Source organism: Scyliorhinus torazame, chromosome 17, assembly GCF_047496885.1.
Source record: "Scyliorhinus torazame isolate Kashiwa2021f chromosome 17, sScyTor2.1, whole genome shotgun sequence".
Classification (NCBI taxonomy): domain Eukaryota; kingdom Metazoa; phylum Chordata; class Chondrichthyes; order Carcharhiniformes; family Scyliorhinidae; genus Scyliorhinus; species Scyliorhinus torazame.
Genome location: NC_092723.1, coordinates 151,020,626 through 151,035,557, shown reverse-complemented (window position 1 = coordinate 151,035,557; position 14,932 = coordinate 151,020,626). Strand labels below are relative to the sequence as shown.

The following is a 14,932-nucleotide window of genomic DNA, read 5'->3' as shown; positions in this document are numbered from 1 at the left end:
GAGTACCCGAGGGTGCCTACCACAGAGGGATTGGCAAGGAGGAAAACATTACAGGGCAATTTGATCGGCTGACAACGGGGAGGGCGGTAGGACAGCTGCATAGGGCAAGAGGGATGCCGTACGAATACAGGGAGACGGCGAATGGAATGTTAGCACATTAGCCAAGGAGGCAGGCCGCGTCCAGAGAAATATCAAAGATACGGACTGTGGCAGGGGATGTTGTGTTGGAGCCAGGGAAGATAAATGAGGCGTTTAGGGATTATTATAAGGAGCTGTACAGAGTGGATCCGGGGGATCTTTTTGCGAGTAAGGCTGATGTTGTGGCCTTCGCCTCTCTGATTGCATGGCGACGAATTTTATTGGAATGGCAGTCAGCAATGTCACCGGGGTAGCGGCCTGGTTGGGTGACGTATATGACTTTCTTTGGCTGGGAAAGATCAAATATGAGTTAATGAGTTCAGTGGAGGGTTTCGAGGCAAGGTGGGGGATATTCGTGACTGTGTTTGAGGAGTTGTTCTCCGCGGGGAGGGGCAGGGTGGGGGAGAAAAGGAGGAAGATTTGTACAAATTGTATAGTTGTGTGTTGGGAAGTTTGTTTCCCGAATTGTGTATGTGTTGTAACTTTTTATATATATTTGGAATAAAATACAATTTAAAAAAGAATTTAAACATACAGATAGAAAGATTCTCCCTATGTGGTTAAATCAAATTTAAACCCTTCAACAAATGGTTATAGTCCTTCATCAGTCATGGAATATGAAGCAAATTTTTTGGAGAAGAAATGAGTTGTTCCCAAAAACAACAATTCAATTTATCCAGAAGTAAAATACTGCGCATGCTGAAATAAAAGAGGGTCACATGGACTCGAAGCGTTAACTCTGTTTCTCTCTCTGCACAGATGCTGCCAGTTTATCGAGCACTGTTTTAATCCAATTTATCTGTACAGTTTCAGATGATTTGACCATATGACATGTCAATATAAGACCCCTCAATCCTGCCAACTGATGATGATGTGCAAGTTTTGCAATTTCCAAAGTCCTTCCAAGTAAACAGTTCATTATGGTTAACGTGATGTAACATTTAAGAGCTCACCTGTAACTCATTCAGCTTCTTCATTAGATCCTGCAAGTAACCAGACACATATAAAGATCAGAGAGTTGAGGCAAAATCTCAGTGGGGAAAATAACAGAAATCTGAAATAATGCAACATTGCCCTTCCACTCCCGCACACAGACCCTTTCTCCATAGGCGCTGGCAGCACTCTGATCACATTCATATTACTATTCTTCATCACAGGATTGTTATGGCACAGAAGGAGAACATTTGGCCCATTGTGTCTGCACTGGTTCTCCAAATGTGCACTGTGGCTCAGTGCCATTCCCCTGCTTCTTCCCCGTACCCCTGCACATCGTTTCTATTCAAGTAATCATCTAATGCCTTCTTGAATGCTTTGATTGCGTGGGGCATGACAGTGAGTGTCAATGTGCTGTGACTATGTAGAGTATCACAGTGAAGTTAAACTCTTCTCATGTAGAGTTCTTAATTGTAAAATTTCACTACGGATCACTGAGTATCGTGAGGAGCAGGAACTATTTTTGTCCCCTCACAATTTGTACAAATATTGGACTTGAATATTACTCCCAAGTGGAAAAGCAGCATGGAAAGTGGTGTGCCTATTCGGGCATATTTTAATGACTGCATTTAAATGCCTCATTTTCTAACTTCCTGACCTGGGAAAGTATCGAGTATAAGTTTTGTTTCTCTTCAAAATGAATTTCTGCCAACCATGGTCAAATATTTAATGGAGTTGGTGGCTCTGCAGCCCCCCTATAGCCACACCACCTCCCTCCCAAAACTGGGTTGAAATGTCAGGGGCAAATCCACAAGAAAGTCATGATCAGATTTAATGGCTGTCAGGCTGTTCACTGTCTGAGGTCATGGATTCTGCCCCATATGGGAGGATATCCCATCCCTCCCAGAGCTGCAACCCAATCAGAAGGAGGAGGCCAGTTGATCACCAGTAAATCAGGGTAGCTTGGCCAGGACCAGTCAAGTAGGCCCCAGCATAAGAGGGTGGGGGATCTTTTTTGTGGGTGCCTCCTTTGCACAGGCTGGAGGCGCAACGTTTCGGGCTATGTGCTTCCTGGTGCAATTGTCAATGAATTGTCTAGGACTCCAGCTGAAATTTGGTCAGAAAGCGTTACCTGAAAATCAAAAACAAATGTCAATAAAGAACATCATCTGAATGTCAAATTTGGATCACTTTTCCAATCAACCTTCTGTAAATAGACTCAAAAATGTTTCTGCTCAGGAAGCAATTTACAATCTAGCTCGAGGCTGCCAATGATGTAGAACTTTATTTCCACCTACCAGCCACTCCTGGGGGAGATATTCACAGAACAAGCAGCAGCAGGCCACTTTGCTTACTTGCATGGATTGGCTGTGGGTCCAATGCACTTTCTATATTTGTTGATGGCATGCTATGGTACATTTAAAGCAAAAGGAATGGCACCTCTTTAGTTGAGTCTTGCCGCCTTTTGCAGATCTCTTTATGTTGCAATACTGCCAGTGATGCTTATTCAGCTTTCTTAATCTTCTAATGCAGGCATGGTGCTTCAGAGCGTTTGACCATTTTGCCATGGAATGGTTTGGCTATGATCCATTCAAGTTAACGGTGTTGGGGTAGAAGATATCTTCTGACTGACAATACTTGTGTTGGAATAATACTATTAGTTCCAAAAGCAACATGGGTTAGTTACCAGGGGCCTCTCAGGCCAATTAGTGTGGTTTGCACCTCTATTGGCTAATCCTTGGACAGGGAATGCTTTTAAGGGCTAAAACTTTGTTTAGGATCAAAAGTCAAGTTAATAGGTTCTGTTGAGAGGAAGTAGCATAAGGCTTCAAGCAAACTTTCTTAAGACTGTGGGCCACAGCAAATGTTGGTCTGATCCATTATTGGATTTGAAACAAGGACCAGGGAAATGCAGACTGAAGTCGAATTGAAGTTAGGATTGCTATGGCTGTTATTCTAAATACTACTTTCAATCAGTCATGGAAGCAGGTCCTTGGCTCATGCCGATGCTTCAAACTGAGCTGTTTTCCTTGGTAGATTTTGTCAGGGGTAATTTGTCATTGCCTTCCGCTCTCCAGGGCAGAGTGAGGAGGCATCTCGTAAGTTTAACTCAGCCAGAATGGGAATCGAACGCGCGCAGCTGGCCACACTGAACCACACGGTCGCCATCCAGCCAACTGAGCTAACTAGCCCCCCAGATATTGTTTTATTGTTTGCAAAATAAAACATTATTATTTCATATTTACCTTCATTACGCTGCCTTTTGGAGGGTTGGAGAAATATCTGATAACACATGTGAAGGCTTGCATACCTGGACCATATAGCTGGGAGATCTCATTCTTATAACTTTGGGCCATGTTATTTTGTGTTTAGATCTTGGATATTTGATAAAAACACCTGCCGATAAGGGAGGTCTGGTGGCAGAGTGGGTAGCAGCCCCGATTGTGAGCCAGAAGCTCCGGGTTTGAGTCCCACCCCAGGACTTGATGTCCGCAGAGGTTTGTTTGTAATTTGGCCAATGGGGTTGAATGTCAACCTGCAAAATCCTTCCAACGTGCTGGCGGTAAGAGTCAGCAAGACTTCAAGTCAGCCATGCTTGATGTGGAGTGCTGCCACATAAGCTATAAGCCCCTGGTGACAGACCAGTGACCTGTTCCTGGAAAAACTAGCTATACAAATAGACGGAAGTCTGCCTTAGTGCACCACTCGGTGTGGGGAAGCAGAACAACCTGGTCACTACGATGCGATCTTTACTTATGGGAGGAAAACGTGATGCATATTAGCATCAAACCACCTCAGGAGATGATGGACTTCGCCCAGGCCAAATATCAGTCTGTATTGAATGTTGTCTGTTGTGGCTATAGAGGCTGATTTGGCAGTGACAGTCCTTGCTGCAGCTATCACAGATGAATAGCATTGGCCCGAGGTCGAATGGTGATTTCTTTCTTCTGGCGGGCTCTCTTTGCCACCATCTGGTCATTTATTTTGTCCTCTGCTTTTCCTATGCTTTTCCCGACTGCTAAACTCCAGGCGTTCCAATCAACAGTGATGACTTCCCATACGTCAACGCTGATCTCGATCAACTTGGAGTCTCACTTGCAGATATCCTTGTATCACAGATGTGGGTGACCTGTTGGTCTTGTGCGGATAGCAAGCTTGCTATAAAGCATATCTTTGGGGATGCAGCCAATATATACTCAGTTCACAAGACCCAGCTGATAGTCGTTGCTGAATCAAGAGGGAAAACATGCTGAGGTTCCCTGCACGCTGGTGTATTTCCACATTCCGCACTCTGTCTTTCCAGGAGATATCCAACATTCATCTGAGGCAGCGGAGGTGGAAGCTGCTCAATAATCTTTACTTATGGGAGAGACAAGTGGTGCATGGGGCCAGGGAATATGTAGGAGCAACCCAGAAATTCCAATAGCATGTAACGTTGCTTTAATGTTATTAAAACTTCAATCACACTATTGGGAGAAAATCTGCAATAGAAACAATCTGTGCTATTGTCATCAAAGACAGTGCTGCCCTCAATGAACAGTGTTTCACTTCCTGCCTCCAGCTGAGAGTGCTGCGAGTGGCTAAATGAATAATTTGCCAGTCTTTAGAATCCGGTTTGCCAAATTGAGTCTGGTCGCATTCAGGCTTTGAACAATACTGGCTTATATGTGAACTGGGCTCAGTTGATAATAGTCTAGCCTCGGGGCAGAAGATTATGGCTGCAAGGCCCACACAAAGCCTTCTGTTGCTTGTGACAGCTGAGGTGGACTTTTAAGGATTCCATGACCCAAAGGAAAGACAATCGGGGAATTGTTTTGTGCCATAATTTAACCCTCAAGTAATTTGTACCGGCCAGTCTTATCATTGTGATTTGTGGGATCCTGCTGGCATGTCAGCTAGAACATCCTGAGAGAAGTCATCATCATTCATACATTCCAACAATGTCATAAGACACTACACAAACACAACTACCTCTCCAGACATTCACTAATATTGGGAGAAGATCTCAATTAGATCCACAAAGCGTGTAGAAAAACCTTGCACATGAGCACTGGTTCCACTGTTGTCAAAAAATCAAACCCTTGGTATAAATGGGTGAAATGATGCAATGAGTTTCTTCAGTGAATTGTTGGACTTTGAAAGATGCTCGGTTTAGTCCTAGGCCTCTGCTAAGCTAACTGATCTCACTTGTGCCAGTACTCGGGATGCCAAGATGGGCCTCAGTGTAGCTTGGTTAGGAATAGGAAAAATCGGCCCGGGTGTAATGCCCCTGCAGCAGTACCTTGTGCAGATATCTGATAAGGACAGAATCAAATGTATCTGTGATGTCCCTGGAGTCAAACAGCCTTATGGCGCTTCAGGATCATACATGGATTATGACCCATGTTTTTATAGAATGCGTGGAAGTTATAATACGCCAACAATTCATCAGTGTATTTCACTAACTCCACAGACTCCACAATATGTGAAAAGCACACACTACAGCGGCGATTCAACAACATTAAGAGAGATCAAGAGGGAGAAATTATTTAAACATTACAAATGACCCAAGATTTGGCACAAATGGCACAAGTTACATGAAAATAACATAAATAATTTAATTATCAATCCATATTAACCAATATTCATCCACAATAGGATGTGTATTCAAATTAGCTTTAGAACTAAGCTGCAGTTTCACAGAAAGGTCCGATTTGCTCTTATTGTTATTCCATATATTACTTTCGTTCTTTCACAGAATGGCAGTTCTGAAACACCATCCTATTACCTGATTTCTTTTGTGCAATCAGAAACAGATTGGACACAGGAAGTAGTCTTTTGTCACTGATGCCTACAAATCAATTGCAAATGTGGAATTTCAATCCCATGTAGCATAGACCATCAAGAAAATGGGTCCACAGCAGCGTACTGTCACATTGCATTTACCAATTCCCTCAAAGTTATTTCATATAATTTCAAAATGCTGTATCATTGACATACCCGAGATTTTGGTCCCGGTACTTCGGTTTTCATTAATGGTCCTTCAAACCCAACATCCACATCCGTCTTGTTCGCAGGCTGGCTAACATATCGAGACCCTTTACAAAATGAAACCATGATGATCATTAACTTTCTTGCAATGTTTTGATCATACTTATTCCAACACTCTTGCACTGAAGGTTAAAATACATTAACAAAAATAATTATTTCCAAATTACATAAAATGTAGCCCAGTACAGGCAACATTTGGGTTTTGGCTTATCCACATTAAATTTGAAGTTTTTTATAGAAGCATAGATCATACAGTACAGAAAAGGCCCTTCAGTCCATCAAGCCTGCACTGACATAAAAACTATTAACTCCACTACAATATCTAAAAGATTTCAGGTCCCCAAGTGCTGCATACTGATCGATAGAAACGTCCCAGCTACGATCCATCTCTCTGCTGAGTGACCTGATCTTCGCCAGGCAAGTTGGGGTGTGACAGAGAGGTTCACCCCACAGTTTAAAAGGAGCAAGGTCAGGATTCCCCTCCTGTTCATTATTCAGCTGCGCGGGCTAGAAATACTCCAGTGGATGAGGATCCTTGGCTGCACAATTGATGAACCTCCTCACTCCTAAAAAATGGCTAATTGAATGAATCACCAGAGCTACTGGCATCTCTGGCACCTTTCTCCAATAAGGAGGGAAGAGAAAATCTATAGAAACAGAAAAAGAGCAAATATCAAGTATTTTTTAAGTTTAGAAAGTAGACTATTGTCGGTTCCGGTGAGATTCCCGTCAGTGCCTGCAGTGGGAAATCTCACGGGATATTGAACCTCTTTTAAAAAACTTTTTTTGAACTAGGTGAATAACGCCGTGCTCGTGGCGACCGCCCGTTGATTCGTCCACCCCGGGCATCTTAGTCTCTGCAATCAGTGGGGAGCTCCATATAAATGCCTTCCCAGCACCCTCCAACAGTTGTTCCAGATTCAGTCGGGGGAGTGGCTCTCAGGAAGCCAGCACCACCATTCACAGAGGGAGCCCTGACCAAACTCTTTGATGGTGGGCTGCAGAGGCGGGATGTTCTCTGTCCATGGTTGCGCAGACATCCTTCCAGCAAGGTTACCAGCCCTGCCTGGGAGGCATTGGCAGCCTCAGTCGGTGCTAGCTCACTGCAGAAGAGGTCAGGACAACAGTGCCACAAGAAGCTTCTTTGTGCAACCAGTTAAGTCTGCCTCCTCCAGTCTCCCGGTGCCCCCCTTCACACACCCTTCCCATTTCCAAGATTACCTTTCACCCAGTCACCTCGCAAGTTGCCAATATCTATCATGTGGCCCTCTGCCCCCCCCCCTCCCCCCCCCCCCCACCCACAATCCCCATGGTCCCCTCCCGTAGCTATTCTGCGCCTCACATCCCTGCTCATACTCAAGTCCCACGAATGCCACACCTCATCACCATCTCAACTAGCAGCACTCCCACCTACATTCTCCCCAGCTGTCTCATTGCAGGACAAACTAAAGCATAACCGGTGTGAGCGGGCACAGCCAGCCGGAGTCATGCCTGAGCTCAGATGCCTTATGCCCTTTGAGGAGAGAGCCCTTGAGTTGGCCAGAGAGCAGCACGGCCGTGCCTGGGCAGAGGACGAAGTGGGGGCACCAGACAAAAGTGAAAACGCTCAAGGCACATAGTCTTCCTTCAAGCGTCATGTGAATAAACATTGTCCCTTCATTTATCGCCCATGATGCACGAATGCCATCTCCCTTCACTTGCAGGCAATCAAACAGGCTACCTCAACATCAGATGTGGATCTTGGGGGTACACCTAGATGTAGCAGGAAGGTGAGGAAAAATAAGAGACTACAGACACTTAGTGGGCACGGGTGAATCTAGGCACAAATATAGATAGGTCATCATTGTTAAATAGTTCTAGAATTAAACATCACTTTGTTAATCCACCCTGTCATTTCATTGCGCCAAACACCGCAAATCCCCCGCACACACCAGGCACTTCATCACTGCTGCCTCATGGCGCCGAGGTCCCAGGTTCGATCCCGCCTCTGGGTCACTGTCCGTGTGGAGTTTGCACATTCTCCCCGTGTCTGCGTGAGTATCGCCCCCACAACCCAAAGATGTACAGGGTAGGTGGATTGGCCACGCTAAATTGCCCCTTAATTGGCAAAAATGAATTGGGTACTCTAAAGTTTAAAAAAAAAACATCTGGGATCTGAGAGTGCCCCAAGATGTAACCGTCATGGACGCTCCCTGGGAAATGAGCCCACATCTGCATTATGCGCATTGTGTGTTATAAATGAGTTGGAATTGAGGGAGCGGTATCCCTTGACGTTCATGAATGGGGCCACATGGCATATAGCGCAGACAGCAGAGCCATGTGTGTGCAGTCGATCACACCCTGCACCTGGGGCATGCCAGCTAAGTGTCTCTTCACTAAACCTCATGCCCTCCCCTCTCACACTGTAGCCACTTCCCCATTGTTAGAATCATAGAATTCACAGTGCAGAAGGAGGCCACTTGGCCCATCGAGTCTGCACCTGCCCCTGGAAAGAGCACCCCATCTCATCCTACGCCTCCACCACATCCCCACAACCCAGCAACCCCACTCAACCTTTTGTACCCTTAGGGGCAATTTAGCATGGCCAATCCACCTAACCTGCACATCTTTGGACTATGGGAGGAAATGGGAGCACCCGGAGGAAACCCACGTAGACACGGGGAGAAAGCGTAAACTCCATATGGACAAGTCACCCGAGGCCGGAATTGAACCCTGGAGCTGTGAAGCAGCAGTGCTAGCCATTGTGCCACCGTGCCACCCCTCTCAACTCCACCTGGATGAGACGTGTGGACCCTCAAGAAGCCCAGTGGCACCTAACCCCCGATCCCACCAAACCTGGGTAAAAGGGTGCAAATGTAATTGAGTGAATGCATAGGACCAGCATCTGTACCATAACAGGGGACCTCAACGATGCCAGCCCATCATGACCTTGAACAGGGTGAGTAATGAGAGACATCACCAATATGCCTTGCACAGGGGTACACATCAGTGTTATCTGTGCAATGTTCATGCTTGCATAAGCATCAGAGTTTAATGCTTGGGCCAAGCTTCCAACTATTTTTCCAATGCTTCCAACAATTTTGCATTCACCAATGCTTCCAAAGAATTAAAAACTTGGCTCCAATCAGTTGCATTTATGTTTATCCTGATTTAGTTGTCACAATTGACCAATCAGAAAGGTTGAGGGAGCTGACCAGGCAGCTGGCTGCCTCTTGTGGCAGACAAGGCACATCTGATTTAGTGTGAAGACTGCAATTAGCATGTAAAGCACATCCCTCGAGGGCACCCTCCTTTTCTCAGGTCACAAAGAGTGCAGAGTTCACGGATGTCTATGGCTGATGAAAACTTGGTGAACTCCAACACTAATTCCTGACAGTCAAACCTCCCTGACATATGGATTTGATCTTCCAGGAAGCTTTTCCCCTTTCTTCTGTCTGAGTGTGGGGTTCAACTCACACTGCAGTCACCCTCTACCCACCCCCCTCCCCAACGCCCCCGCAGTGAGAGGGTCTTCAAGCATCATGGGGTAGGAATGCCTGAGCCCCCCACTCTGCCATTACAGCCTGGGCTCTCATGGAACTGCGCCCAAGTACCTCACTGTTGCTCCCCCAGTGCTGACCCTCTGTATTGATCTTCTCCCATCCACTTTCCAGCCCCCACTAAGGAAGGGCACTCCTGCAGGAGCCTATTTGGACACAGGTCCAGCAAGGAGCACACGGGAAGCAAAGCCTGAATGCCAACCTTCAGACTCCCTTAAGCAAGGAGCGCCCCAACATGAAGGGAAGGTAAGGCCTGAAAGTGACCCCTACCCAATGATTGTGGGACAGAACACCACCCCAGGCCTGAATTGAACATATTGTGTCTCCCGCATCCTCTCTGATACCCCTGAGAGTGCTGGCTGCCTGAGAGCTCACCTCCCCAATCCCCCTGGAGGTGAGATCGCCAGGTTTGTGTTTATATAAACTTGTTGTAAATGGCGGCGGGGTGGTGTCACGCTTGTGCCTGCTGAATATTCACTGAGGAGTGAAGTCCCAGAGTGACACGAAAGGCATAGCATTGTATTAAAATGAGGTTCCCAGGGGTGTCGCGTGATGTGAGCACGGGAGCTGCTGCGTTTATACGGGTTCCGCTCATCTTTTCATCCATCTTTTCGTTATTTTGGTATTTGTCTTTTCTTGGGTTACATAGTTTGTGTTGTGTCCTGGGAAGGGTTTGGTCAGTGTCTTGGCAAGAAAGAGTCGAGATCTAATGCTAAAATCTTTGTTTGTTCGTGGTGACTGTAGTGGGCTGGGGTGTGCCCTGCTTGCGGTGGCACTGTTACTGTTGGGCGGGTTTTCATCTTTGTGGTGCTGTGCACATTGGATGATGGCTGCTAATGGAGATGTTCTCTTAGTTTCTCGGCTTTACTGTGCAGGTCGTCAGGGCTCACTTCCAAGAGTTGCCGGGTACTATTATGGATGCACACGAGGAGGTTCTTATACTTGAGAGAGCACTTTCGCTGATAGGGGTCTGACTCCTTGTTGTCGAGATCCTGCTCCATGGTTTGTCATCCATCCTGAAGAGTTCGGGAGAAGGAGACTGAGCAGGGTATGCCCCTGGCCCAGCCCCTGGCGAGAGGTGGTAGAAGAGTTCCCTAGTCAGTTCAAAAACGGCTGTTTTGTTTCGGTAATCCTGAATTGGAGGCTGGGTGTTACTGATTCGATGGAGCACAGCAACAAAGAACAAAGAAATGTACAGCACAGGAACAGGCCCTTCGGCCCTCCAAGCCCGTGCCGACCATACTGCCCGACTAAACTACAATCTTCTACACTTCCTGGGTCCGTATCCCTCTATTCCCATCCTATTCATATATTTGTCAAGATGCCCCTTAAATGTCCCTATCGTTCCTGCTTCCACTACCTCCTCCGGTAGTGAGTTCCAGGCACCCACTACCCTCTGCGTAAAAAACTTGCCTCGTACATCTACTCTAAACCTTGCCCCTCTCACCTTAAACCTATGCCCCCTAGTAATTGACCCCTCTACCCTGGGGAAAAGCCTCTGACTATCCACTCTGTCTATGCCCCTCATAATTTTGTATACCTCTATCAGCGTATCCTGTCTTCGAGGTCAGGGATTATTCTGGCCCACCGATCACTGATCCTGTATTGTTCTGTTTTTTATACCCTTCGTGAGGGGTTGGAGATGGCGGACGCAATCGAGTCACCCCTGCCCTCCTTGGCTGGGGCCGAGGCTGTAGACCGCCTGGGTGTTGGTGAGATGGCATGGCATGGTGGAAGTAATGGTGTCTTGTATGTCAATTGTCAGAAGCCATGAGAGGTCCCGAAGTGTGCTCGTTGATCATGCTTTATCCTTGGCTTTTGCTTTCTTCGTCTGACCAGCAAGATGTCTTCAGCCTGAGGACTGTCCTGCAGCTCATCTGTTATCCTGAACATTACTCCCTGTTGATCATGTTGTTGTTTTCTTAATGCTGCCTTTTTTCCTCCTGCGGAGTGTGAAATCTGGGAGTGATGGCCTGTAGTGTTGGATATCCTGATTTAGCAAATGGGAATTGTGCACAGTTTCAATCCTAATTGTATGCCTTATAGTGTGTTACAATCCTTGTGATTGGGGACTGAAGATGAAGTACTATAACTCAGTAGAGCTAGATACGGATCAATTTTGCTGTCCGTAGCCTTTTTTAATAGCTGCTTTATGATTTGAACTCCCTTCTGCACTTTACCATTCGATTGTGGGCATAGTTGATTTGAAGTAAGGTGTTCAAAATCATATTGCATCGCAAACTCTTACCGTTGTTTGCAATTAAAACATGGACCAATATCACTCACCACAGTTTTAGGTATGCCATGTCTTGCAAAAGTCGATTTTCTTATGCATCATCATATAACTTGCTGAGGAGCTTGACGGAAGGGCTATTTCTGGAAAATTTGAATAATAGTCAACGACTATCAGATATTTCTTGCCATTGAGGTAGAATAAATCCATTCCAACTTTTTGCCACGGAGCTGATGATATTTACCATTGTTCATTGGTTTTCTCTATCATGTCTTGTTCATCCTTGTTTATACCAGGCCAATATAAAAGGTTTGAGCGATTATCCTTTCCCTCCTTGTGGGAAAGGTGCATTGCACTGGGTGGGCTTGGGTAGGTGCAGGCTCGGTGGGGTGTGGGTTTTTGGGATGTGTGGGAGGTCCTGGGGACATAATTTCCTGAGTTTTCTTTTTGGACAGTACTGGGCTAGGCTAGGCCTGGTGCCATGGTCGGTATCCTGTTGTCCCCGAGGATCAGAAGTGCCTCCTGTCATAATATCTACTCATGTATATACTGAAGTGCAGACAGGCAGTGATTGACATACAGGCCGACCAATAAGCACACAACACAGTGCAGCCAATCACCAGACAGGACACTACCACTGTAAAGCCAGAGGGCACTAGCGTTCCCGCTGTCTCTGGACCCAGCCACTGAGACAGTCAGAATCCACGAGCTCGCCAGTGAAAACACCATGCGATAGCTAGTAAGTCTGGTCAGGCTAATACCAGGGGCGGGATTCTCCGCAATCGGCGCGATGTCCGCCGACCGGCGCCAAAAACGGCGCGAATCAGTCCGGCATCGCGCCGCCCCAAAGGTGCGGAATTCTCCGCATCTTGAGGGGCCGAGCCCTCACCGGACTGATTTACGCGCCCGCCAGCTGGCGGGAAAGGCCTTTGGTGCACCGCCAGCTGGCGCGGAAATGACTTTGCTGGTGGCGCATGCGCGGGAGCGTCAGCGGCCACTCACGGCATCCCTGCGCATGCGCAGTGGAGGGGGTCTCTTCCACCTCCGCCATCGTGGAGATCATGGCGAAGGCTGAAGGAAAAGAGTGCACCCACGGCACAGGCCCGCCTGCGGATCGGTGGGCCCCGATCGCGGGCCAGGCCACAGTGGGGGTACCTCCCGGGGCCAGATTGCCCCGCGCACCCCCCCCGCCCCCCCCAGGACCCCGGAGCCCGCCCGTGCCGCCTTTTCCCGCCGTTCAAAAGGTGGTTTGATTCTCACAGGCGGGACAGGCATTCCAGCAGCGGGACTTCGGCCCATCGCGGGCCGGCGAATCGCCGGGGGGGGGGGGCCCGCCAACCGGCGCGGCGCGATTCCCATCCACGCCGAATATCCGGTGCCGGAGAATTCGGCAACCGGCAGGGGCGGGATTCACGCCAGCCCCCGGCGATTCTCCGACCCGCGATGGGCCGAAGTCCCGCTGCTGGAATGCCTGTCCCGCCGGCGAGAATCAAACCACCTCTCTTACCGGTGGGACAAGGCGGCGCGGGCGGGCTCCGGGGTCCTGGGGGGGGGGGGGGGCACGGGGCGATCTGGCGATCCTCAGTGTGGATCCCGACGACGAATGGTGTGCTGTCCTCACAGTTAACAAGGCTCGCATCCGGTTCAAACTGGGCACTGGCGCATAGGCGAACCTCATCTCAAAATCCGACCTCGACACCATCCGTGCCAGACCAAGCATTCTTCCACCGGCCTGCCAGCTCCTTGACTACAATGGCAATGCCATAGCTGCCAGTGGCTCGTTTCAACTAGCGGTATCCAACAAGGCAATCAAGGCAACGCTGCGATTTGAAATCGTCGGGCCTGACAGACCATCCCTGCTTGGTGCCCGTGCCTGCAAGCTCCTGAACCTGGTTCAGCGCGTCCACACCATGTCATCATCACCGGCGACGGCCTCGCCTGATGGTAACTTGCAAGCCGACATAGATGACATTATCACGCAATACCACAGCGTATTCGATGGGATGGGCACGCTCCCATACCGATATAAAATCCTGCTCAAGCCGAACGCCACTCCTGTAATTCATGCACCACGCCAGGTGCCGGCACCCCTCAAGGATTGTCTGAAGAAGCAATTACAGGACCTCTTAAGACCAGGGCATCATATCGAAGGTCACAGAGCCCACAGACTGGGTCAGCTCCATGGTCTGCATAAAGAAACCGTCAGGGGAGCTTCGCATTTGCATTGACCCGAAGGATCTAAACCGCAACATCATGCGGGAGCATTACCCGATACCAAACGTGAAGAGTTGACCAATGAAATGGCTAATGCCAAATTCTTTACTAAGCTGGACGCCTCCAAGGGTTTTTGGCAAATACAGCTCGACACGTCCAGTCGCAAGCTGTGCACATTCAACACCCCGTTCGGTCGCTACTGCTACAACCTGATGCCCTTTGGTATCATATCTGCCTCCGGAGTATTTCACCGCATCATGGAGCAGATGATGGAGGGCATCAAGGGGGTGCGAGTATACGTTGACGACGTAATCATCTGGTTCACAACGCCCCAGGAACACATCGCTCGCCTCAAGCAGGTATTCCAGAGAATTCATGAACATGGTCTCCAGCTCAACAGGGCCAAGTGCTCATTTCGTCAACCTGATATTAAGTTCCTAGGTGACCACATCTCGCGGCGGGGCATGCGGCCAAATGCCGACAAGGTCTCGGTGATCAAAGCCATGAAGACTCCAGAGGACATGAAGGCGGTCCTCCGCTTCCTCGGGATGGTCAACTTCCTGGGGAAATTCATTCCCAATATGGCATCCCACACCATGGCCCTCCGCCATCTCGTCAAGAAGTCGACGGAATTCCACTGGCTGCCCACACATGAGGAGGAATGGCGTGAGCTGAAAGCAAAGCTCACCACAGCCCCGGTTCTAGCGTTCTTCGACCCAACCAAGGAAACCAAGATATCAACTGATGCAAGCCAGGACGGCATTGGGGCGGTGCTCCCTCAGCGAGATGACGCCTTGTCCTGGGCTCCAGCGGCGTATGCCTCCAGGGCCATGACGCCCACTGA

General features: G+C 48.4%; 1 protein-coding gene across 2 annotated transcripts in view; it reads right to left on the bottom strand.

Moving 5' to 3' along the window:
- abat (4-aminobutyrate aminotransferase) overlaps window positions 1–14,932 on the bottom strand; it is a 244,185-nt gene that overhangs the window by 106,317 nt on the left and 122,936 nt on the right. For both annotated transcript variants that reach the window (XM_072481278.1, XM_072481277.1), the window contains exons 3-4: window positions 6,052–6,149; window positions 1,092–1,121 (exon numbers count right to left, since the gene is read on the bottom strand). In XM_072481278.1, the coding sequence (XP_072337379.1) occupies window positions 1,092–1,121; window positions 6,052–6,149 (128 nt within the window). The remainder of the gene's footprint in view (window positions 1–1,091; window positions 1,122–6,051; window positions 6,150–14,932) is intronic.